The sequence below is a fragment of the Lissotriton helveticus genome, chromosome 2_2 (genome assembly GCF_964261635.1).
Source record: "Lissotriton helveticus chromosome 2_2, aLisHel1.1, whole genome shotgun sequence".
In the NCBI taxonomy this organism is placed as follows: Eukaryota; Metazoa; Chordata; class Amphibia; order Caudata; family Salamandridae; genus Lissotriton; species Lissotriton helveticus.
This window is the reverse complement of record NC_136060.1, coordinates 517,280,743-517,307,153: the sequence shown is the minus strand read 5'-3', so window position 1 is coordinate 517,307,153 and position 26,411 is coordinate 517,280,743. Positions and strand designations below refer to the sequence as shown.

General features: G+C 52.6%; 1 protein-coding gene across 1 annotated transcript in view; it reads left to right on the top strand.

Annotated features, from left to right (window-relative positions):
• Nucleotides 1–26,411, top strand: part of SEMA4F (ssemaphorin 4F) — a 268,518-nt gene that overhangs the window by 233,638 nt on the left and 8,469 nt on the right. The window contains exons 9-14 of the mRNA XM_078678828.1: nucleotides 1,685–1,860; nucleotides 2,514–2,661; nucleotides 2,949–3,135; nucleotides 5,218–5,327; nucleotides 8,077–8,234; nucleotides 8,730–8,785. Of these exons, the coding sequence (XP_078534954.1) occupies nucleotides 1,685–1,860; nucleotides 2,514–2,661; nucleotides 2,949–3,135; nucleotides 5,218–5,327; nucleotides 8,077–8,234; nucleotides 8,730–8,785 (835 nt within the window). The remainder of the gene's footprint in view (nucleotides 1–1,684; nucleotides 1,861–2,513; nucleotides 2,662–2,948; nucleotides 3,136–5,217; nucleotides 5,328–8,076; nucleotides 8,235–8,729; nucleotides 8,786–26,411) is intronic.

Here is a 26,411-nt window from a genome sequence, read left to right as displayed (position 1 = left end):
TATTAGATGGTTTTCAGTGCTGCAGTTTGACTTTTTGTACCTTTCTTATTTTTTTTCTGCATATTAACACCACTTAATATAATTACATCGTTTCTGCCTTTCCAGGACAGCGAAATATAAAACGCATGAAACAAAGAATGAATGCACATGATCAGGACTACAAAGATGATGTTCTTAAAAATGTTTTAAACATTCCTGGTTTAGGTTGTTTTCGTGCTGCACTTGTAACATGGATTTTGTTTCAAAATCTTTTTATTTAATTTTATCTCAACACCAGAATAAACAAGCATTGGCATAGCCAATAGGTCTCGCCTTTGGGACTTTATAAGTGTTTTGCCATGCAACAGTTGATGTGGTTGCACCAAGGATATTGTGCTGGATAACTAAACGCTTATAAGGTCCCAAAGGTGAGACCTATTGGCTATGCCAATGCTTGTTGCCTCTTGTCACCTCCTTTTTACCTCTCTCGTCACCTCCTTTTTGCGTCTCTCGTCACCTCCTTTTTGCCTCTCTCGCCACCTTCTTTTTGCCTCTCTCGACACCTTCTTTTTGCCTCTCTCGACACCTTCTTTTTGCCTCTCTCGACACCTTCTTTTTGCCTCTCTCGACACCTTCTTTTTGCCTCTCTCGACACCTTCTTTTTGCCTCTCTCGACACCTCCTTTTTGCCTCTCTCGACACCTCCTTTTTGCCTCTCTCGACACCTCCTTTTTGCCTCTCTCGACACCTCCTTTTTGCCTCTCTCGACACCTCCTTTTTGCCTCTCTCGACACCTCCTTTTTGCCTCTCTCGACACCTCCTTTTTGCCTCTCTCGACACCTCCTTTTTGCCTCTCTCGACACCTCCTTTTTGCCTCTCTCGACACCTCCTTTTTGCCTCTCTCGACACCTCCTTTTTGCCTCTCTCGACACCTCCTTTTTGCCTCTCTCGACACCTCCTTTTTGCCTCTCTCGACACCTCCTTTTTGCCTCTCTCGACACCTCCTTTTTGCCTCTCTCGCCACCTCCTTTTTGCCTCTCGCCACCTCCTTTTTGCCTCTCTCGCCACCTCCTTTTTGCCTCTCTCGCCACCTCCTTTTTGCCTCTCTCGCCACCTCCTTTTTGCCTCTCTCGCCACCTCCTTTTTGCCTCTCTCGCCACCTCCTTTTTGCCTCTCTCGCCACCTCCTTTTTGCCTCTCTCGCCACCTCCTTTTTGCCTCTCTCGCCACCTCCTTTTTGCCTCTCTCGCCACCCCCTTTTTGCCTCTCTCGCCACCTCCTTTTTGCCTCTCTTGCCACCTCCTTTTTGCCTCTCTTGCCACCTCCTTTTTGCCTCTCTTGTCACCTCCTTTTTGCCTCTCTCGCCACCTTCTTTTTGCCTCTCTCGACACCTCCTTTTTGCCTCTTTTGTCACCTCCATTTTGCCTCTCTTGTCACCTCCTTTTTTGCCTCTTGTCACCTCCTTTTTTGCCTCTCGTCACCTCCTTTTTTGCCTCTCGTCACCTCCTTTTTGCCTCTCTTGTCACCTCCTTTTTTGCCTCTTGTCACCTCTTTTTTGCCTCCTCTGTGCACTGGTCTGGTCTCATTCATCATGTTTGGCTCTGTTTCTCAGTCCCTTTTTTTTAATCACAGTTTTGCCTTGCCTGTCATGTCTCCTCTGACGCCAACGTACCCACGCTCATACTAGTTGCTCTTTCTCCTCCTCAGGGTGACAGGGGTGGCCAGAAGACTCTCCAGAAGCGCTGGACCACTTTCCTGAAGACACAGCTGTTGTGCTTCGACAGCCAGAGTGGTGTGAACTTTAACATCCTCCAGGACGTCTTCACCCTGCCGGGCCGCACCTGGGAGTCCACTGTCTTCTTTGGCATCTTCTCCTCTGAATGGTGAGTGTCTCTCGGGCCTGGCCAGCGTCTGCTGGAGAAGCTTAAGCACCCTTCATGTCTCTTTCGCATCCTTCCTGTACCCTTCTGAGCCTGTCCTCCTGGTGCTTTCCTACCCTGTCGTCTTCCTCCCCATATCCCCTGGTGCCTTCCTCAACATATCTCTCTAAGGAGTGGGTTGAATTTGCGTAGTCGTGCTACGCAAAGCTCTGTGAAATGGTAAAAAATCTCCGCAGGCACGCAAAAGTTTAGCAAACACGCGGAATTGCTTGTTCCGCCCGTTCGCAATGCTTTTTTCCTGTTTGCATGCTCGGGGAGAAATATCTCGCGAACATGCATTTTGAAAGCATGAACAAGCAAAAAATTATGCGAAATAGCGGATCGTGGAATTTTTGGTAATTTTGCGTTCTCCGCGGAACGCGAAATTACCCAGATTCCGCAAATTCCACGTGCGGAACAGAATTTGCAACTCAGGCCTAATCTCTCTGCTACTTTCCACAAATTGTCCCTCTGGCGTGTTCCTGGCTCTCTGTCTAGAGGCATCCTCACCTTGTGCCTCTTTCCCTTGTCCCCCATGTTCCCCTCTTTAACACCCCCTTCATTCAGTTCCTCTTGCGCGTTGACCTTGATGTGCTGGGCTTTGTTTTGGTCAACAGGGAAGCGAGTGCGGTCTCCGCCGTGTGCGCTTACGATATCCTGGACATCCACAAAGCCATGGAAGGCACCTTCAAGGAGTTTGAGCATTTGTGCGACAAGTGGACCACTGTCCCCCTCAGCAGCGTCCCTGAGCCTCGGCCGGGAACGGTGAGTACAAGTTCCACCCTGAGGCTCCTGTGAGTTCATGAGTAGGAGGCACTGTGGTAAGTTTGGGGGAGGGGATAAGTGGGGGAGTCAGAGGTGTGACGAGTGGCAGTCTGGGGAGTCTTGGAGTTGTGCAGGTATGAGTGAAATTAAGGTATGGGAAAAGTGGGGGGATGACGTGGATGTAGGAGAATGAGTGTAGGGATATTTGAATATTGGAGGTTTTGGGTGCGGAAGAGTTGGGTGGTAGTTAATTCTCAGCGCTGACCCCGGTCTCTTTCCCTCCTCAGTGCAAGGGTAACTTTCCTGACCGCGCGCTCACCTTCATTCGTGACCACCCCCTCATGGAGGAGAGCGTCAGCCCCCGGAATAAAGTGCCGATGCTGGTGAAGCAGGACACACGCTACCGCAAGATGGCCGTCCGGAATGTGGCTGCTCTGGATGGAAAGGTGTATGACGTGCTGTACCTGGGAACAGGTGAGCCTTATGAACAGCATGGCATGCTCTGCATGGGTGCACAAGAGGTGTATGAAGTGCTGCACCTGTGCACAGGTGAGGTGAAGTGCAACTCCTATGCACAGGTGAGGTGAAGTGCAACTCCTATGCACAGGTGAGATGTAGTGCTACTCCTATGCACAGGTGAGATGTAGTGCTACTCCTATGCACAGGTGAGATGTAGTGCTACTCCTATGCACAGGTGAGGTGTAGTGCTACTCCTATGCACAGGTGAGATTTAGTGCTACTCCTATGCACAGGTGAGGTGGAGTGCTACTCCTACGCACAGGTGAGGTGGAGTGCTACTCCTATGCACAGGTGAGGTGGAGTGCTACTCCTATGCACAGGTGAGATGTAGTGCTACTCCTATGCACAGGTGAGATGTAGTGCTACTCCTATGCACAGGTGAGATGTAGTGCTACTCCTATGCACAGGTGAGATGAAGTGCAGTATCTGTTCACAGGTGAGATGAATGAACAGCATGGCATGCTGTGCTTAGGTGCACAAGAGCTGTATGAAGTGCTGCTCCTAGGCACATGTGAGGTGAAGTGCTGTACCTAGGCACATGTGAGGTGAAGTTCTGTATCCATGTACAGGTGAGGTGAAGTTCTGTATCCATGTACAGGTGAGGTGAAGTGCTGGACCTAGGCACAGAGAGTAAAGACAGGCACCACTTGATTTATTTCAAAGAATACATTCAATTTATAGTGCATAATTGTTCAAAAACATACATTTATGAATGTGGATGCGGTTGCTCAGAAGTGCATAAAAAGATGTAAGGTAGCAGTGTTGTTGTGGAGAGTGTTATGGAAAAAAGAAGAATAGAAAGAATGTAAAAAGGTTATTGTTTTTACTTCAAAATTAAACCGTGGCGCCAGCGGGTCCAAAAGAGCCAAAACAACAAAGGCCTCTTTGAAAGCTGCCTTAGTTTAAATTCTAGTCCATAGTAAAAGTAGATGGTCAAGGAATAAAGACTCCTCAACCAGAAGGAATGTGGATATTCAATCCAGGCCGGGAAGGATAATGTCGATGTTTCGACCCGACTAATGCCTGAATTAGGTTTTCCGACTCTGCATCGGGTCTTCATCAGGACAAACATTAAACCAAGGGTCAACAGGCAACCTGGAGTGGTGTGAGCATGAAGACTTTGGATCAGTACAGGCACGGCGGGACAACTTTCTTCTGGTGCTCAAAAGCCGTGAAGGTAAATCCAATGATTCTTGTAATATTAGAAAATAATATTTTTCCAGACAGCATCATACAGAGCAAAGAACAATAAGTGTATGAAGGGCAAACAGTTTATAGGGCAACTTTCTCCTGATGTGCTGTATCTGGGCACAGGTGAGTTACACTGGTAGAGGTAGATTGATGACCTGGGCACAGGTATGATGTGCTGTACCTGGGCAGAGCTGAGTTACAGTGATAATGGTACATTGAAGGTGTGTTGTGCTGTACCTAGCCCAGGTGAAAGAATGGGCCGCACCTGGGCACAGGTGAGTTACACTGGTAGAGGTAGATTGATGACCTGGTGTGCTGTACCTGGGCACAGGTGAGTTACGATGATAGTGGTACATTGAAGGTATGTTGGCCCGTACCTGGACATTGATGGTTAGGTGTGTTGTGTCTGGGCGCAGGTGAGTAACTGCAAACACAACAATGATGGACAGAATGTAGAACAATGTCATACATTCACCCCAGTCCAAAGATCTGGGCCCAAATCCATCGTTTTTCCACTCCACACCACCCTGGGTTAGACAATGGCGATATGCAAATCAGCGCTGACCCTGTGCCCCATGGGAACAGTCCAGTCCGAACTACAAAAGCCATGTCCTGGGCGCAGGTGAGAGTATGCCCTTTGCTTGATACCGATGACAGTGCGTTGTGTTGGCTGCATATTGTCACAGGTGAGATGAGATGCTGTGCCTGGTGCAGGTGAGATATTTGTACAGGGTGATGTGCACATCTGCGATGCTTAGAAAGTGTGACTTTGTGCCTGGGTGAGAAGGGTCGCTGTGCGCACACCTTCCTGACGCCCTCTCTTGACTGTCCATGGTCTCTCTGCAGTGGATGGACACCTCCACAAGGCGGTCAGCATCAGGACCACCACATACATCCTTGAAGACCTGTCCCTGTTTCCTGAGGAGCAGCCGGTGGAAAGCCTGCAGCTGTTTGAGGTAAGGCCAGCCCAGGGAGGCGGCAGCGGGTGGTGCTTTGAGGCAGGTTGACTTGCTGTCAGATGGAGAAAGACCACGTCTTTGTCTTCCTGTGGCTCGGGTCAGAGGGTGTTTGGCTGTAGCTTCGGGTCGGTGTTGGACCTCAGGCTTGTGTTGGTTCATTTCCTGACATTCCTAGGGCATACTGACCATGTCCTGCTGGGGGCGCTGCTCTGAGGCTTTCAGGCTCCCAGCAGAAATGAGGGGCTCTGACATGCAATGACAGTAGTTGGTGAGTGATGGCATTCACTCAAGCCTTGCACCCATTGCGTTTTGTTTTTGTGTTTCTCTGTGAGTTTGGCTGTCGTTCAGAGGCAGCCTGGAGCCTTGAACTGCCATTGGACGTGGGCCCCTTGTCGGCTCCAATGGAAGGTCTACTGAACTACATTCGTGGGGGGTCCATGGCTCATCTCTCCCTTGTTCCCCCTGTTTTTGGCTTCATCCTGGGGTCCGCGTGAAGGCGACTCGCCCAGCGTAGATGGGTTTGAAGGGGGTGGCAGCTGCAGCATGGTGGCTCCGAGGTTGGCTGGTCCATCATTGATGTTTATGTCGACAGATAGAAGTATGAAGTTAAGCCCTGACTTGGAAGCAGCAGTGGGATCTGGGGATCATTCTCCTTCGTCTTGGAGGGTGATGGAGCATCGCTGCGTACGGCTCATGGGACAGGGATATCCCAGAGGCTTGTATCTGCGACAGCCTGTATCTCCATAGAGAGACGCATTTCAGTCTCACTGCGGGAGACCTTCGAGCAGGACCTATGCACAGATGTTGTTGACGCCTATGGCTCGTTGGTGGGCGGGCTGTTGGCCTGCACTTTTGTCATTTTTCTTTCTTCATTTCAAGTCTGGCCATAGGATGGCTTTGTGTTGGCCATCTGAGATGTAACTTTCTGACGGGTTTGCATTTACTCTCTTGTGGATGACTCAACAAGCCTTGTAGATAAAGCCATCCTGTAGAAGTTCCATCAGGTGCAGGTGTTGTGCTCATATGACCTTTGTTGAGCAGGTGTAGGATGTTTGTGACTGAGGCGGCGTGAAGCAGGGAGGGCCCACCATCCAAGTGGGAGAGGGCCGGGCATGTGACTGGGTTCTGCGGTCGGCTTCACAAGGCACAGGGGCTTGTTTTCCAAAGGAGAGACGGGTGGACCATGGTTTTCTGGCTTTGTGTCTTCCCAAGGAGACGTTGGAGCCTGTTCAATCCAAGTCATTGGTGTTTGTTATGATGTGGGAAGGACATGAGACGTTTGCCTTTGCATGACTTCAGAGGTTTGCGGAGAAGTCTCTGCTTCTTGATGCTTGACCTGGCAGATTTTGTGTCCGGGGTACGGTGGCCTCGTCCATGCTGGATGACCCGTGGGTAGTCCTGGGTGGCAGTTCTGTCAGGTGCTCATGGTTTGAAGTCTCTCTGCAGCTTTCTCCGGCCGTGTGATAAGGTGGCTCGATTCCTTCTTGTCGGGTCGAAGACAGTCTTGTTCTCTTCCTCCCTTTAACTCCAGGCCCCAGAAGACTTAGCTGTGCTGTGGTCTATATGCAACCCATGGCTATGTTTTTCCATCTTGCAAGGACATGCTTCTAGATGTATGTATAGGACACACAATTGATTTTTGGCATCTCTTACCATTCTCGCCTTTCTTCTCTAATAAACTGTTTCTCTCTCATCCGGTATCCCACTCCATCGAAGAGTGTACCGTGTGTTTGTGACATCCATACATGAGGATTGGGATCACACTGCGGACTCATAGTGCACTAAGCTTGGCAGTTGAGAGTTCCTTGGTGGTGGAGACGCGGTGGTCCCTTCGGCATTGGTTGAGTCGTTGGTGTGTTGCTTTATGGTCTGGGTTGTGGAGTCTACCAGGAGACCGATCTCTTGGATGAAGATTTTGTTGAAGTAGTAAATTGACGGCACAACGATGATGCGATGTGCGATGTCCCAGTTGAGGTGGCTCCAAGGGTGGGTCGATGAGATGGGTGACTGTGGGAGGCTGAGCTCAGTGAATGACTGTGAGCAGATCTGTGGAGTTGAGAGCAGATGGTTCTGGAGATGTAGAAGGTGAGGAGTATTCGTTCATCTTTGTGTGGCACCGTCTGCTGTTGTGTTGGCTCGTTGTGTTGTATCCTGTGGGGACAGAAGCATCAAAGATATATGAGCAGATGTGAGAGACCAGGTCTCTGTAATGACAGTTGTCTGTAGTGCATTCTCGGTGTAAGAGGTGTCTTGTGCGGAGTCTGCTGCGGACGGGACAGTGATGGCCGGAGGCTTCAGTGGGTTCTTGAGCCCCTTTCTTTCGTACATTCTTGAGGAAGCTCTTTGCGTGGACCGCTCCGCGGAACATCAGCCACAATTACCTCTTTCTTTCCTTCTTTCTTCCCTTCCTTCTTTTTCTCTTTCCTGCTTTTTCTTTCCTTTCGTTCTTTTTTCTTTTCTTCTTTCTTTCTTTCCTTCTTTCCTTCCTTCTTTCTTTTTTCTTTCTTTCTTTTTCCTACTTTCTTTCCTTCCTCCTTTTCTTTCTTCCTTTCTTTCCTTTCTTTCTTTCTTCCTTCATTATTTTTCTTCTCTCCTTCCTTCTTTTCTTTCGTTCCTTTCTTTCTTTCTTGTTTTTTTCTTTCTTTCCATTTTTTTCTTTCTTTCCTTCTTTTTTTCCTTCCTTCCTTCCTTCACTCTTTCTTTCTTCCTTTCTTTCTTATGTTAATTTTATCTCCTTCCTCCACAGAACTGGATCTACGTTGGCTCCAATGGCGGAGTCGTGCAGATGGATCTGATCGACTGCGAGAGGCATGATAGCTGCAGGAAATGCATCCTGTCTCGAGACCCCGCATGCGCATGGCGTGTGTCCGACAGGACGTGTGTGGAGCACCGAGGGCGCCAGGGGTGAGCTTAGGTTACATTGTTTGTGCATTGAGTGTTCGCTGCATGGAGAGGGCGCAGTGTGCATGCTGTCTGGGGACGGCCTTGCGGTGTCGCGAAATCTGCCGCCTGTGCAGGTTGATGGTGGAACGCCTTCCATGTACACTGTATGGGGGGAGACGGTGGGAGGGTACTGTATGGGGGAGCAGACATTGGGACATTCCTGGGTGCATCCCATGGAGCGGCTGGACGGTGGAAGGACCGTGAGTTTACGGTGTATGAAGGTGGTAAGACTGGAGCATGGAAGAGGGCGGACAGTGGCACAGCTTTGAAGATGCCATGTGCAGAACAGTACCCGTGGGAGGGTGTTGTGTGTACGTTGTGCAGGAAGGGAAGCTGCTGGACGCTGAGCGTTCATCACATAGGGGATGGTAGACCATTGGACTGTGTTGCATGTATGCTGCAGGAGGCAGCACGTTTCTTCCAGTTCAGCCCTGACATACTCTGCTTTACTTTCAGGTTACTTCAGGACATTGAGTTTGGGAATGTCTCCAGGCTTTGCCCTTCTGAGAAAGGTAAGTGAGAGAATCCACTTTGAGGATGCATTGCTTTGAGTGTCAGTTGAGTGCGGGAGGTTGGTCCTTTTAAGATTGTGTTTCCAAGAGTTGTTTTTACTCTAGAACAGACGTGTGAGTCTGCTTCCTTCTAACACCCATTCTTCTAGCTCCGTTCCTTATTGCGTGTGCAGCTCAGGCCAAGAGTCTCATGGGGGGTGGGCGACTCTGTATGTAGAGCGTGGCAGATGGGCCCTCCGTGCTGCTGGAGTCCCTGCCGTTCCTGGCCTGGGGAGTGCACACTCCTAATATTCTCTATCATAATCGCTGGCTACGAGAGAGTTAGCGGCATCCCCAGGTTTTTATCTTGATGCACAACCTCAGGCGTGTGCCATGAAACCGTGGGGTGGATCTGAATTCCAATGGCAGTTCCTCGTCCCGGGGGCGAAGGTCGAATGACTTATCGTGTGGACAATCTCAAAAGAATAGAAGGTCTATAAGGAAGTAACTCTCCCTAGCCTCCTCGCCATGTATGCCTTGATTTCGAGGAGGACTCTTTCCACGTCACCTCTGAAGACATTGGTTCCAGGTGTTAGCAGAAGGGTGGACCTGAGCTCAGTAGATGGATGTAGCTGGGCTTCAGGTCTTTAGACCACTGCTGGAGGCCTTCAGGGCCAATCTCTAGAGTACTTCCCGGCTGATCTCTAGAAGTGGTCTGGGCAGGGGCAGTCTGGCGCCCTCTTGTGGCTCTCCGCCTGCAGTGACCCTCATGAAGCCCCGCCCTCCTACTAGGCCAAAGGATTCAGGCATCAGAAGTGCAGCCTGACTGAGTGTTTGGTCCATCGCTGTGAGGCACGTTTCAGGCATTGGTTTGCCACAGTTTGGCTGCAGCTAACCTCTGATTGAAGAGAAGGAGCATAAGCAGAGGTCGCGGGGAAGCGAAGGAAGAATGGGAAATCCCTCGTTACCAGATGAACCCAGTTACTGACCTCCCTGCCCATGAATCCTTTTATGGCGCTGAAGCCACTCTGTTCCTGTAGAACTGTTTCTAACCGGCAGCGTACTGCCCAGCGCCCTACACACTCCCCACCTTTCAGGCACCCAAGGCACATATACACCTTTCTTTCTTCGAGGTGCTGCTGTGGAGACTGAAGGAATTCAGCGCCCAATGGGCCCAATTCACAGAAGTAATTAGAGACAAAATCGTAAATGTACTACTTTTGGAATTCACTGAAGGCATTTAGTAGTACTAAAGTTGGGATTTTGTCTTAAGTCTGTCTTAAGTCTGTCTTTACTACTACTAAATGCCTTCAGTGAATTCCAAAATTAGTAAGTTTAGGATTTTGTCTCAGATTAGTTCTGTGAATCGGCCCCAAGTAGTCTGCTAAACCAAAGACCTCCAACCACACATGATGATCCATGCCCCAGCCAGCCTGGCTCACTGATGCCTGCTGCTGAAGAAACACTTGTTTCCCTGATCTGTGGGAATGCCAAGGTTCAGGCTCTGGGAATCCTGTTTCCAAGCAGTCCCTCCCACCAGCCATCCAGCGCAGAGCTGTCGCTCATCCATGTTTCCATAAGAACGAGTGTATCTGAACACTCCCCCCTAAGGAGGTCACAGATGGAGAGTGCAATCTTATGGAGGGAGCACACATTAACACCGCTGGATCACCAGTGTGTGCTTAGAGTGTTTACTACCATTCGACAGTGATTGCGAAATGTTAGCAGACCCCATGCGGCCCGGCAACTTCAGGGAGCGCACCAAAGGCATCATTACAGTTGTGCATGGTGCGCCAAGATTCAGGGCATGAATCTCCTTAGATGAGTAGCTTATGCGAGGACCCCGCTGGGAGGAAACCTGGGCAGCGAGGCTGGTGCTAAGCGTGGACGGGCACAGACGGGCTTAACTTTGGTTCACCCGCTGCATGGCTGCGCATTGACCATTCTAATTAAGGCCAGGGACAATAACCTCTCCACTTCCTCCCCCCTTCTGACGACTAGACCGCTCACTTACAGGATGGCTGCCGATGTGAGGGGACTGTCGACAGAAAGGTGCAATGCACTGAACACTGAGCCATTGCTTCATAGGTAAACATGCCAAGAATATGTCTATTTGCAAAGAACTAAAGTGCAAGACGTACAAATTATAATAAAAAAAAAAAACAGGGTGGGGTCACACATTCGCCACAATTGTCCTCTGAAGCAGAGACAATCTACCCTGGGTCTGAGTCCCTAAGTGGTGCTCTCAGTCAGACACCTCTCGGGAGTGGATATCGACTCAGCACAACACAGCAACAAACATACCAGTGGCAAATCAACGCTCACTTGCTCCAACAATACTTCAATACACGACTCCCAGTCGAAAGAATGGGAAGGCAAAGCTTTTACTCTGGGTATGCCAACCCCAGAATCCATGGGCAGCCGTCCGTGGATGAACTCGCCAGAGAAGTTCCCACAACATTAGCTACCACTCATTCCTGATGTGCTGAGGCGACTGCAACAAGCACTAATGTGCCTAATTCACGTGGCGCCAACCTAGGCACCTCAGCCGTGGTAGTCCCCTCTCCCGGAACCGTCCACCCATCTCCAAAGACAGCGGCCTCTTCGCCCAGCTCTCCTCACGCAGCAGCAAAGCCAACTCCTCCAGTCCAAAGTCGGGTCACTCCGCCTCGGTTTGGCCGGGAGGTCCTTGAGGGCGATCACCTCCAGCTTAATGAGTATTGCATGAAAATCCTTCAACTGGCCGGGAAGGCGCCAGGAATCCCACAGGCGTTCTGCGTTGCCAGATAGAAAAGATGTGCCCATTACGGTAACGGCCTTCCCAAACAGCGCCTGCAACCCACAGTAAGACATTACCCGTGCCTTGGTGCACCTACCAAGGTCTTCCACAACGGTACGACTAGCAGCTGTTCCCGCCTACCTACAGAGCATGGGACATCCGTGCGGCTTCAGAATCCATTTGTTGAAGCGTTTATGAAAGGTCTAAAAAGGTCACCTTAGCCTTCTCCAGTCCCTTCAGGGGACCTTAGCATCTTCCTTACACGACCTATGAGGACTCGCGCCCATCTCAGTTCTTTCATGAAGAATAGTCTTCCTCGTGCTCTCCTCCCTTCGAAGGGTTAATGACCTGCAAGCTTGAAGGATTGGGGGGCCATGTATCCAAGTGCAGAGAGACTGGGTCTTTGCCAAAGGCCATCTCTACTTTTTTTTTTTTTTTTTTTTTTTTTATTAAACTTTATTGTCAAGAAGGCAAAGAAGACATTTACATCAACATCATTGATCAGCATTTTCTTATCATCACTGAGATTAATCTGAGATTTGGATAAGTCTCAGCATGCTCCGACGTTAGTGACAATTATACAAGTATAGACGAGAGGGAAATAAATGCTATCTAGTTGCATACATTCTTACTTGGCAACATTTCACTCCCCGTTCCAATTCGCAATTTGCCCACTTTAGGATAGAGCAATTAATCATTAGCAAGGTCAACAATGCAATGCCAAGATGACGCGAGGAGTTCTGACTACTGCCGTGTTCGAGGAACTGATTCTGCTGTCACAACTACCGCCGAGTACGATCGGCTGCACCGGAGAGTGGCCCCCCTCCCCCCGCTCCAAGCGCAGGCTGCTGACTGCGGTGCCTGAACGTCTGGTATGACTACCGTCAACTCCCTTATCAATTATTCAAAAATGTGAGTCAAACCTCGGCAATGCATCTGAGGAACTGATTCTGCTGTCACGACTACCGCAGGGCACGATCGGCTGCACCGGAGAGTGGCCCCCCTCCCACCCGCTCCAAGGCGCAAGCGGCTGATTGCGGTGCCTGAACGTCGATGGACCCCCCCCTCCCGCCCGCATCACAGCATAGGAGGTTGGATGCAGAACCAGGAAGGACGCCGGTTCAGTGGATCCAGCTCCCGGAAGCACAGGGAAACGGATGGGAAGTTATAGTGGCGCTGGGATCTGCTGATCTGCTGATCTGGGCTCTGGGACCAAACAAGAGCTGAAGGACCGACATGAGCCGCCCCCACCCGGGAGCGGATATGTGTCATTGAGCCCCCCACCTCCCAGGGACATACAGGTTTGGAACATCGATTGGAGGCATAAGGTATTTATCCCACCCCACCCGCCTGTGCACATTTTTAGTCCACCTCCTTTATACAAAATGGCTGGGGCCATTAAACTGCTCACATTCGTAAGCTCCCTCCTAGAGCAACATGGGGCCATAAATCTGTAGAAATAAATCCGCGCTAGTACCTTTGATGTCCACGAGGCTCCAGAGCTCTAACTCCCCCACTTTTCCTCACCAGCAAGCTATGAGCAATGCCTGCCTTAATAGAAAGTGAAATGGTCCTGCTCTGAGCCCAAAGTAACAACAACAGACAAAGGACCAATATTTCTATTTCTATCTCCCCCATCGGTTCGGCCATCTTAGCTTGGCTATCTGGGGGAGACCATCATGGCCTAGACATTTCTACCATCGACCTTAAAGACCTAAGACCTCTTAGACTTTCAGACTTTCAGACTACTTCTTTTTAGCGGTTGCACAATTTACACAGCTGGACGTTTTTTCACAGCGGATTTAGATAGTTTGCTTCTTCACTGTGATATGTATTATTTTATTCCTGATTGTATACAGCACACTTCACTTTTTCTGCACCAATTGCAATTGCTACCCATATATTAATGCCTCGTACAGTTGCATTATATTCTATATATTCCTAACTGTATCTTGCACGTCCCACTTTATAGTCACCGGTAATGCACCGTTTGCTACCTCATATATTATTCTTCTTCTTCTTTTGCTGCTCGCTAATGCCACTTGCTGTGCCATTTAATATGTGTCATTTAATCTATGTGTGCAACTGTATTCCATCACTGTACCTTACATATTGTGACTACTCACTAGTGTCAGTTGTTCTTGCACGCACCAACTACTACCTCAAATACCTTGGCAGCTCACTAGTGTCTCTCCCAATTATCTCACTATTTTCGTCGGCTGTACTCTGCACATAGCATTACTGTGAACGCACTGGTATCACCTTAGGCCCTCGCAACTGTCTAGGACAGTGCACCCTCCCTACTACACCCTCCTTCCTACACCCCCCCCCCCTTCACCTATCTAGACTGTTCTCCCATTATGGAACCCGTCGGCAAACACACATATAAAATCAACTACCCACCAGCACTCACTAAAAAGGCCGCTAAACGCTTTAAACACAACTTCCTGAGGTCCCACCCTGAAACTCCGTGTGCAGACACCTACTTCTCACCAGTCAATGGTTCACTGAACATTGATATTATCTTCCACACCACACGCAGAGCCCAATGGAGAAACACGTTCCGCACCTTACTCTCCGTCTCCACCTCCAGGAATTTCGCGCATGGCCTAAAACTTACCATCACCCCATCACAACTTTTCCCTGGCAGAACAACCATCACTATATACAATAATGGGATTATCCTAATTCAATCCACAGACAACCTGGAACTATTAGACAATCTGTTCCCCACGTTCAAACAGCACCTCACCAGTCATCGGACACCCACTCATAGCATCCGCAGGCCCATCACTCCTAAACTCACAGCCCCCAACCACAACCCTCCTAACCTAGCTCAACCACAAAACGGCACGCACCTTCCCTCCATCCCCGGCACCTTAGACATTCACCCACCTAAGGTAGCTATCGCGCACTCCACATTTACAGACATAGATCCCTCACCCACACATTCCAGCGATACCCCCTCCCCCCCTACAACCTCACCCTGTCACCCTCCCATACCACACCCATTCCCGTCACCCCTGACACCGCAGCCTCAAACCACATTCATTCTAACCCAGCCCAACCCCAAAACAACATGCACCTCTCCTTTACTCCCGACACCCCAGTCACTCACCCACCTACCATACCTACCTCACTCCCGTCGAGCACAGCCATAGATTACTCACCCTCTTACACCAACCTCACCCCTTCCCCCCACACACCAGCCCTCATCCACTTTCCCACCCCTGATACCACAGCTCCCACCCAAAAAGACATGCACCACCCCTCTATTCCCGGCACCTTAGTCATTCCCCCACCTACCATAGCTATCCCACATCCCTCAAGCACAGACATAGATCTCTCTTCCTCTTACAACAACAACCCCACTCCTTCCACCTACACACCAGCCCTCATCCCCGTTCCTCTCACCCATGATACCACTGCTCCCACCCGCATCCCGCCTATCCTAGATAAACATCAGACCGACACACACAAAGGCAAACCCCACCCTTTATCCTCACCCATTCTCAGCCCCCACTTCCTCCCACTAACTAACCACACAGAACACTCCACCTCCATCAGCTCAACTCGACCCTCTCTAAATAGAACCATCTACAATCCCACTACCCCCCCCAGTCTTACCCCCCTGTTAGACGGGGACCTGGAGGGTCGGCCGAGCACAGTGATCGCACAGACAGGTAACTTCCCCCCCACAGATGGACACCACACAAAGTTCAGGGTAACACCTTTTATAGGCACTTCTGGGAGTAGAGTGGTACGGTACAAGGCGATCAGGACACGATGATCCTCTCAATTCTAGTCTCTAGTAGGGGAAGGGGGTAGCGGGACAGTCTGGGTACCCACGGGTACGGGGGTGTAACGGTGATGGCTCACAATCCTCGAGCTCGGTGTTCGGAGGGGTCAGACCGCGGCAGCGCCGGCAGGTCCCGAAGAGGTCGTAGGTGGCAACGGGCCGCGGCAGCAGGTCCCAACGAGGATGAAGGTTACAACGGGCCGCGGCAGCGCCAGCAGGTCCCACGAGAATGCAGGTTGCAACGGGCCGCGGCAGCGCCAGCAGGTCCCACGAGGATGAAGGTTACAACGGGCCGCGGCAGCGCCAGCAGGTCCCACGAGGATGAAGGTTACAACGGGCCGCGGCAGCGCCAGCAGGTCCCAACGAGGATGAAGGTTGCAGAGGGCCGCGGCAGCGCCAGCAGGCAGGACAATAGTTCACAAGGCAGGGCTGTGGCAGCGCCAGCAGTCCGTCATGGATGAGTTCGTCGCGGTGTCTCTCGACTCCAGGATACAACTGCCCTCCTGTCCTGGGGCTGCCTCAGTTATAGGTCTGGCGCCCTTTGATGTCCGGACCCTCGCTCTTGGAGGTCGGGAGGTCTGGGATGAGGGAGTCCAGACACCCAGCAGGGGGGTGGAGCCAGCGCCCGAGGAGGCTGGGGGTGCTCGGCACCTGGCGGGGAAGAGCCATCGACACTTCGTACTCCCATTGACCTGCCAAGTGGGCCGTTCACCTCCTGGGTGGAGGGTGGTGCCGGGATGTCGGGGCCTGGCCAGGCCCAGGGTTGGGGTCGGGCTGAGGCCGCACGGCCGCGTGGTGCCGTGTCCAAGATGGCGGCTGGGCCGGGCAATGGTGCTGACGGTGGCCCGGGCCCTGTCCTGCGGGGAGGGAGCGAGCCCCTCATGTGGCCTGTCCAACATGCGTCCCCCCCCAGCTGAAGGCGGGGAGAGTCACCCATCTTCTTGGGGACTTTCCTCGTCGAGGCGGAAAAAGCGGGACAGGCCATCCGCGTTGGCGTGGTCTTGGCCGGGTCGATGTTCCACAGTGAAGTCCATACCCTGCAGGGAGATGGACCAACGTAGTAGCTTCGGGTTTTCCCCCCGCATCTGCATGAGCCATTGCAGGGGTCGATGATCGGTCTGGACCCGGAAGTGGGTGCCGAAGAGATAAGGCCGGAGCTTTTTGAGGGCCCACACCACGGCGAAGGCCTCCCTCTCGATGGTGCTCCAGCGTCGTTCTCGGGCCAGGAGCCGTCTGCTGATGAAAGCCACTGGCTGGTCAAGTCCTTCGGGGTTCAGCTGGGAAAGGACTGCCCCAACGCCATGGTCGGAGGCATCTGTTTGGACGATAAATTCCCGGCTGTAGTCGGGGGCCTGGAGCACCGGGGCGGAGCACATGGCGGCCTTCAGCTTCTCGAAGGCCGCTTGACAGTCTGGGGTCCAGTTGACCTTCTTTGGTTGGTTTTTGGAGGTGAGTTCCGTGAGGGGCCCTACGATGCTGCCATAGTCCCTCACGAACCGTCGGTAGTAGCCTGTGAGTCCCAAGAAGGCGCGGACCTCGGTCTGGGTGATGGGGGACTGCCACGACTGGATGGCAGCGATCTTGAGTTGCAGAGGGGCCACCAGACCGCTTCCCACCTGGTGCCCGAGATAGGTCACGGACCCCTGGCCAATTTGGCATTTGCTGGCCTTGATCGTGAGGCCAGCTCGTTGGAGGGCCTGTAGCACCTCTCGGAGGTGGTGGAGGTGGTCGGACCAGTGGTGGCTGTACACAGCGATATCGTCCAGGTAGGCGGCGCTGAATCCTTCGAGTCCTGCCAGGACCTGGTTTACTAGCCGCTGAAATGTTGCTGGCGCATTCTTCATGCCGAATGGCATGACCTTGAAGTGATAGTGGCCATCAGGGGTAGAGAATGCCGATCGTTCTTGGGCCCGGGGTGTGAGACCGATCTGCCAGTAGCCCGCTGTCAGGTCGAAGATGCTGAGGTAGCGGGCAGCTCCCATGCGGTCGATTAGTTCATCTGCTCGGGGGATGGGGTGTGCGTCTGTTCTGGTGACCGCATTCAAGCCCCGGTAGTCGACGCAGAACCGGAGCTCCGGCGTGGCGCCGGGGGCGGCCGCTTTGGGGACCAGTACCACTGGGCTGGCCCAGGGGCTGTCTGAGGGCTCGATGATCCCGAGTGTGAGCATCTTGGCCACCTCCTCTTGGATGCAGGCCCGTACCCGATCTGGTACGCGGTAGGCCCGATGGCGGATAGGGGGACTGTCTCCAGTGTCCACGTCGTGTAAGCACCAGGGGGTGACCCCTGGGGTGAGGGAGAACAGGGTGGAGAACTGGAGCAGGAGGACTCGGCAGTCTTGGCGCTGTTCCAGGGTGAGGGCCTCCGAGAGTCGGACCCCGTCCACGGAGCTGTCCTTCTCCCGTGACCGTAGGAGGTCAGGAAGGGGTTCGGAGTCCTCCTCGGTTCCATTGTCGGTTGCCATCAGGAGACTGAGTTCGGAGCGTACAAAGTGGGGTTTCAGTCTATTAGCGTGGAGGACCCGGAGAGGGTTTCGGGAAGATTCCATATCGATGAGATAGGTGACGGGGCTCTTGCGCTCGATTACTTTGAAGGGCCCCGTCCATTTGTCTTGCAGGGCGCATGGTTCGGTGGGAGACATTACCCACACTTGTTGGCCGGGTTCAAATTCGATGGAGGATGCATTTTGATCGTACCACCTTTTCATGTCCTCCTGACTGGCCTCCAGGTTTGCTTTTGCCATCTCTCTGAACCTTCTGGTCTGGTTGCGGAGGGTTAGGAGGTACTTGAAAACATCTGGAGGGTTCTTTAGAGGGGGCATTTCCCAGCCTTCTTTGACTAGGCTGAGCGGGCCTCGCACCGGGTGTCCATACAAGAGTTCGAAAGGGCTGAAGCCGAGGGACTTCTGGGGGACTTCTCGGTAGGCAAAGAGAAGGCACGGTAGTAGCACATCCCACTGGCGACGGAGGGGCTCTTCCAACCCCCCAATCATCCCTTTGAGCGTGCGGTTGAACCGCTCAACCAGTCCGTTCCCTTGAGGGTGATAGGGGGTCGTGAATCGGTAGGTGACCCCACACTGTTGCCAGAGGGACTTCATGTATTTTGAGATAAAGTTCGTACCCCTGTCGCTGACGACTTCCCGGGGGAAGCCCACTCGAGAGAAGATCCCCATCAAGGCTCGACCCACTACTGGGGCTGTTATCGCACGAAGGGGGACCGCCTCAGGATAGCGGGTAGCGTGATCCACCAGGACCAGGATGAAGCGATGTCCCTGTGCTGTTCGGGGGTCCAGGGGCCCCACAATGTCTATTCCCACCCTTTCGAACGGGGTGGTCACCACGGGGAATGGTTGTAGGGGCGCCTTGAGTTTGCGGCCGCTCTTCCCACTGGCCTGGCAGGTCGGGCAGGACCGGCAATGGTTGGATACGTCATTTCTCATTTTGGGCCAAAAAAAGTGAGTCACCAGGCGGTGGTAGGTCTTGTCTTGGCCCAGGTGCCCGGCCAGGGGGACATCATGGGCTAGGTTCAACAGGAAGTCTCTGAAGTGGAGGGGCACCACCAGCACTCGCCCGGCCCCCAGTTCTGCGATTTTCTGTTCGCTGTACAAGAGATCATTGTCCCAATAAACCCAGTGGGCCCCGGTGGTGTCTCCTTGGCTCTGGGCGAGCGCTTGCTGTCGCAATCCCTCGAGGGAGGGGCAGGTCTTTTGCTCCTGCCGGAATTGTTCCTGGGTGGGCCCCCCTTCTTGACGCCACTGAGCCAGGTCGGGAAGTTCGGGGGGCTGTGTGGACCCCTCTGGGGTGGGGTCCGGGTGGTCGGTCTGGAGGAAGTCTTCTTCTGGAGTGATCGAGGGCGGAGGTGCTGCCCATTCTGGTTCTTCTGGTCTAGGGATGGTGCGGGTGGCCATGGATCGGGTGGTTACGCACGCCCAGTCCGGGAGACCCAACATCCCCAGATGCTCTTTTCTTTCCACAGCGGCCCACGGGGAGCTCTCGAGATCGTTACCCAGGAGGCAGTCTACGGGGGCATCGTCACGGACAGTTACTTTCAGCATGCCGGACACTCCTCCCCATTCGAAGGGGACGCAGGCCATCCGACACAGGCTCTCCGAGTTATCTGCCGATCGGACGGGGCAAAGTACGTTTGGTAGGATTTGTTCTGGGGTCACCAGGTGACAGCGGACGGCCGTCACACTGGCCCCGGTGTCACGCAGGGCCTCGGCCTTGCGCCCATTGATGCTCACCCATTGGCTGTACTTCCGAGTGTTGGCGGGCAGGGGAGTCCGCGGGACCATGTCTCTTCCTCCTAGGCATGCCAGGGTCATGGCGGCGGGTTCCCACTCGAACTGCTCCGACTCATAGGTCTCCGTGTCTTCGGAGACTTGTTCTTCTCCCAGGGCGGCGGCCGCCATCTGGCGGGGCCCGGGGGCCTGGTTCTTCGGGCAGGTCGGGTCACTGGCATAGTGGCCGACTCGCTGGCATCGATGACACGTCACGTTAGCTCGGAACCCCGGGCGCATCGGGGGGTTTCCCCGGCCTGCTGGGGCCGGGGTGGCGTTAGTGGGTGCGGCCGGGGCGGCGTCTCTGCCCCGGCCCGGGCCTCCTCCTCCTCCTCGGGGACGATGGTGACCTTGGTTGGTTCTGTTCTGCTCATTCGGCCCACTCCGGGCCACTCGGGTGCTCTCCCACCGGTCAGCCTCGGTGGCGAGCTGCCGGGGTTCAGTCAATTTACTGTCGAGGAGGTGCTGCCTGAGCTCGACAAAGCAGTTGTTGGAGAGGTGCTCCCACACAATGAGATTGAAGAGTTGTTCGTAAGTGGTTACGTTGTTACCCTTGATCCACCCCTCGAAGGCTCGGCTGAAATAGTTCACGTATTCCAACCACGTCGTACCTGGGATCCTGGTGCAGTTGCGGAACCTTTGGCGGTACATTTCGGGTGTAAGTCCATATCGACTGAGGAGGGCGGCCTTCATGTGGTCATAGGACGTCATTTGATGGTCCGGAAGCTGCAGCAGGGCATCACGACCCTCGTTGACGAATCTCCCCCATAGACCGGCTCCCCAGTCACTTCGAGCGACCCGGTGGGCGGTCATGGCAATCTCATAGGCCTTGAACCACTGCTGTATGTCGTCGTTCCGGTGATATTCTCGGACCACATCCTTGGGGATGTGGACCTTCTGCTCGGTAGGACCCGGGGAGTGCGGTTGCTCGGGCACCCCAAGGTTTTTGTTCAGTTTGCGCATTTCTATCTCCGCTAGTTTGCACTCGTGCTCGTATGCCAGTCTTTTTTCTTCGAGGTCTCTCTGTCTCTGTTTTTCCTCTCGCTCTTCTCTGAGCCGTAAGTGTTCTAAGTTTATTTTTTGTTCCGCCAGTTTCAATTCTCCGTCTAATCTGAGTCGTGCCAAGTCTAACTCGTGTAATCTATTTTTTTCCCGCTCTTGGATCTCTTCATGGGAGGGGCCTGTTCTCCGTTCCTCCGTCCGGGTGGTGTTGACTTCCGGGGCTGCGGGGTCCCGGGGGGTTGCGGTATTTGTCTCTGTCCAGGCCTCTAGGGCGTTTTTGAAGTCTTCTTTTGTGCTTAGCCCGGTGGTAGCAATGCCTAAGTCCATGCAAAATTGTTTGAGCTCTCGGTGGTTGTATTCTTCCAGCTTTTCCATCTGGAACTTCTCCGCCGATCCGCTCTCTTTGGTCGTCATTGTGGTTTTAGTCGTAGGGTGAGTTACTGTCTGTACGGTACGCGTTGGTTCGGATCGCGCCGCTAGCCACCAATGTTAGACGGGGACCTGGAGGGTCGGCCGAGCACAGTGATCGCACAGACAGGTAACTTCCCCCCCACAGATGGACACCACACAAAGTTCAGGGTAACACCTTTTATAGGCACTTCTGGGAGTAGAGTGGTACGATACAAGGCAATCAGGACACGATGATCCTCTCAATTCTAGTCTCTAGTAGGGGAAGGGGGTAGCGGGACAGTCTGGGTACCCACGGGTACGGGGGTGTAACGGTGATGGCTCACAATCCTCGAGCTCGGTGTTCGGAGGGGTCAGACCGCGGCAGCGCCGGCAGGTCCCGAAGAGGTCGTAGGTGGCAACGGGCCGCGGCAGCGCCAGCAGGTCCCAACGAGGATGAAGGTTACAACGGGCCGCGGCAGCGCCAGCAGGTCCCACGAGAATGCAGGTTGCAACGGGCCGCGGCAGCGCCAGCAGGTCCCACGAGGATGAAGGTTACAACGGGCCGCGGCAGCGCCAGCAGGTCCCACGAGGATGAAGGTTACAACGGGCCGCGGCAGCGCCAGCAGGTCCCAACGAGGATGAAGGTTGCAGAGGGCCGCGGCAGCGCCAGCAGGCAGGACAATAGTTCACAAGGCAGGGCTGTGGCAGCGCCAGCAGTCCGTCAAGGATGAGTTCGTCGCGGTGTCTCTCGACTCCAGGATACAACTGCCCTCCTGTCCTGGGGCTGCCTCAGTTATAGGTCTGGCGCCCTTTGATGTCCGGACCCTCGCTCTTGGAGGTCGGGAGGTCTGGGATGAGGGAGTCCAGACACCCAGCAGGGGGGTGGAGCCAGCGCCCGAGGAGGCTGGGGGTGCTCGGCACCTGGCGGGGAAGAGCCATCGACACTTCGTACTCCCATTGACCTGCCAAGTGGGCCGTTCATCTCCTGGGTGGAGGGTGGTGCCGGGATGTCGGGGCCTGGCCAGGCCCAGGGTTGGGGTCGGGCTGAGGCCGCACGGCCGCGTGGTGCCGTGTCCAAGATGGCGGCTGGGCCGGGCAATGGTGCTGACGGTGGCCCGGGCCCTGTCCTGCGGGGAGGGAGCGAGCCCCTCATGTGGCCTGTCCAACACCCCCCATCACCCAACCTCCACCCTCTTCACCACTAATAAACGCCCATCCTCCACCATGCATTCTACGCCCACCACCAATACGCTCATCCACACCACCAACCTCCCCCCTATGTCATCCACGCCTGACCCTCCCATCCCCACCTCCAACACATGTCCCTCAGTGGACCACATTACGGCCTCCCTCCTCCAACTCAAAGAAGACATGTACAGCATCAAACAACAACTACTCTGTCTATCACACTCCAGCCACCCCCCACCCAACACTCTCCAACAGATCAAACAAGACATTCACATCATCAAACATTTACTCAGCACACACCCCAGACACCACTCACGCGTCTCCACCATCACCTCCCCTCCCAACTGGTCCTCCACCCGGGCGGCGAACTCACGCACTCGACTTCCACCACGCTGGACCTCAATCCCTGTTCACAATCGTGAAAACCGCCCCCGTCGCTCCTGCAACCCTCTTTCGGACCTTGACACAATCACCCTCCTCCGCTCCTATGACCCAGCTCCCCTCAGCAACACACCCGACACACTCACTGCCATACCTACGATTCACTCCAATCCCCTTAGACCCCCCACACTGAACAACAGAGTCGCTATCCATAGTAACCTGAGTAAAGTCCCCCTCGCCCTAGAGCACCCTTCCACCCTCGACACACCCCGTCTCAAATGCACTCTCCTAAACTGCAGATCAGCCGCTAGACACTCCGCCGCTATCGCCGATCTCATCCTAAAATTGGATCTGGACTTAATCATCATGACTGAAACATGGCTAACAGAGTCTTCTACACCTATAATGGACATTCTGGTTCCCCCCAACTACCTCATCACTAGACTCGACAGGTCTGGCAATAAAAAAGGTGGCGGAATCGCATGTATATACAGGAGCAACCTCTCTGTATTGAAAGTATCTTCACCTTCCCCGCCCTCCCCATCGTCCTGTGAATACATCAACCTAGATATTATCAGTCAGGGCAAACCGATCTGCACTCTTCACGGCGTTTACCACCCACCCGGTGACAACCTCACCTTCTCCCAACAAATCATGGACATGATCTCAACCAACGCCGGGCGGCAACTCACACAAATATACCTTGGGGATTTCAACCTCCACTGGAATGATCATAATGATGCGGTGGTAAAAGGTCTGAAGAATTTCCTCAACGCCCTTGACCTTGCACAAATTTGCAACAGTCCAACACACAAGAAAGGCTCTATCCTCGACCTTATCATCTCCAAAGAGGCCGCTATCCAACTCGAATCTATCCAACCCTGTGACTGGTCGGACCATCATATCATCACGTTCTTCATCAATGAAAAAGTTCAATTTAACCCTATCCAATCCGCCAGGCCCAAAGTCTGGAAAAGAGACATGAAAAAACTAAACTCAAACTCTCTGCCCTCCAACAGCTACAACTTACTACTTCCTCCGGCTGGCGTGAAGGACGTCCAATCCTTGACTGATCACTATCTTAACAATATGACCGCAATAATTAATGAAGTCGCGCCCTTGCAGCTAAAAAAAGCCACCACAAAAATCTCCAATCCCTGGTATGACGGGAGTCTCAATGACAATAGACGTGCCATGAGATTGGCAGAGCGCTCCTGGAGATCAGCCCCCTCTGCACTGAACCTAAAAAACCTGAAGAAAAAGAGAAATGCCTACTTCAGGAAAATAAAAGGATCAAAATCAGACTTCTTCAGCCGTCAGCTAGACCAAGCCAAAAACCGTCCGAGAAAGCTGTTTGAGCTTATCCGTTCACAAACCAAAGAACAACCCCAACCTCTCAACACTATGTGCAATGCCCCTTCCTGCGAAGACTTCGCCTCTTTCTTTAACCAAAAAACGGATAACATAAAGAATGATCTCCTCATGGACGCAAGCCTCTATCCCAAACCCCACTACATAACACCCACTAAACCAAAAAACAATGCAACCTGGTCAACCTTTGTCACCTACACGGAAGAAGAAATTGGCAAACTCCTCAGCACTCTGAAACCATCCAATCACCTCACGGACCCCCTTCCTGCTAATGCTGTAAAAGTCCTTACCCCGTCGCTCCTTCCACTCTGGACCAAAATCATTAACAGCTCACTTCAACAAGGGATCATTCCCGACTCCCTCAAAGTTGGACAAGTAACACCTTTGCTAAAGAAACCTACAGCCGACCCTTCTGACCTAAACAACTACCGTCCCATTACCAACATTCCGACTCTTGCCAAACTGCTGGAAAAATGCGCACAAATACAATTGACTAAACATATTAATCAATTTGATCTCCTCAACTCTCACCAATCAGGCTTCCGAGCCAATCACAGTACGGAAACTGCCATGATTCACATAATCGATGACGCCCTCCAAATACTAGATCATAACGATACCTGCCTCCTCATCCTACTTGATCTCTCCTCCGCATTTGACACCGTCAAACATGAGAACCTACTCGAACTATTACACACAAGAATGGGCCTATCTGGAACTGTGCTCAAATGGTTCACTTCTTTTCTGCATAACAGGTCGCAGAAATTCAAGAGCAACAACTTGATGTCCGCACCAAGACCTGTATCGCTAGGCGTACCACAAGGATCCTCCTTATCCCCAACTCTGTTCAACCTAGTTATGGAACCTCTCACCACCTTGCTGCAAGAATCCAATGTACATTTCCACATGTATGCTGATGACACCCAACTCTATCTCAAACTACAATCACCCAAAGACATCACGCTTTTGAACTCAACAATCAGAAGCACCCAATCTTGGCTGGCCGCTAATCATCTCAAACTCAATGCCCTTAAAACAGAGTTCCTCCTGATCGCACCTCCCGCGAAGATCACTACCGTGCAAATGTGGCTTAAAGACCTAACGGCACTCAATGTCCAACCCACCATCGTGGACTCAGCGAAATCCTTGGGCATAACACTTGACACCAATCTCAGCATGCAGGAACACATCAACAAAGCAACTAAGGGAGCAAACTACCAAATCAACACCCTCAGGAAACTTAAACCTTTCCTTCCAGCCAAAGACTTCCAAACTGCGGTACAATCACTAGTCATACCTCGAATAGAATATGGCAGAACCGCCCTCTGCGGTCTCCCCCTAGCGACTACGGCACCCATAAGAGCCTCTCTAAACGCCGCAGCGAGACTCATCACTGGATCAAAAAAACACTCGCACATTTCCCCCGACTTCAAATCCCTGAACTGGCTGCCGTTTGAAGCCAGAATACACCTGAAAATCGCTTGTTTGACCCACAAGGCTGTACACCTGAGCTCACCTAGATACCTCGCTCAGAAGCTGACGATTTCTGGAGGCTCCAGGAACACTAGAGGCACAAACAATCTTTTGCTAAAGCCTAAAAGATTCAGCAAGGAAAAAACCTATAAACGCTCCTTCTCAGGAATGGCCCCCAGGATTTGGAACTCGCTCCCCCCTGAAACTAGGCTCATCACCTCTACCATACTGTTCAAGAGAGAAGTAAAAGCAATCCTCATGGCTAAATACACTTGAACGACTATTGGGGAAAACAACAAAGACTCGATACTCATCTGTACTACTTGTTCGAACCCTTGTAAAGCGCTCTGATATCTGCGAAGATCTTGTTCGCGCTATATAAAACTTTCAAAACAAAACTAAGAGAACAAAAATCACAACTAATAAAACCTAACTGATGTCATCATCACAATAGAACTTTGTATCTACACATAGACAATTCTTCATCTACTGCACACAGTCCGTACATTCGTTCAAATGTTACCTCGCGGTCCCACTCCATCCCACCACAACTCAGAGTTCCACTTACTAGGTCCTCCCTCCTAATCTTCTTCTTCTTCCGACTCCAAATCGTCGTCCTCCGGCAAGGGTGCACACGGTTCCCCCCTGTATTTATTCCAAGGCAACCATACTTTATTCCATTTACGGGGACAGGCCCGCAGCACATACACCGCCCTCTCTTTTACCATTAGAAGGTCCATATTTCTAATCCAGCCATGCACCGTAGGCACTTCTGGGGCACCCCATTTCTGTGCAATGTCTCTTTTGGCTACTGTCACAGCCAACGTGACCCACAACTGTCCATACCTGTTCAGGTCAGTAGGGTCCCAAATGTTCAATAGGCATTTACGGGGTTCAGGGAGAAGTGTTACCCCAAGGACTTGGGATACTGTGCGCATAATTTGTCTCCAGACTTCCTGGATCAACGGGCAATCCCAGAGTGTGTGG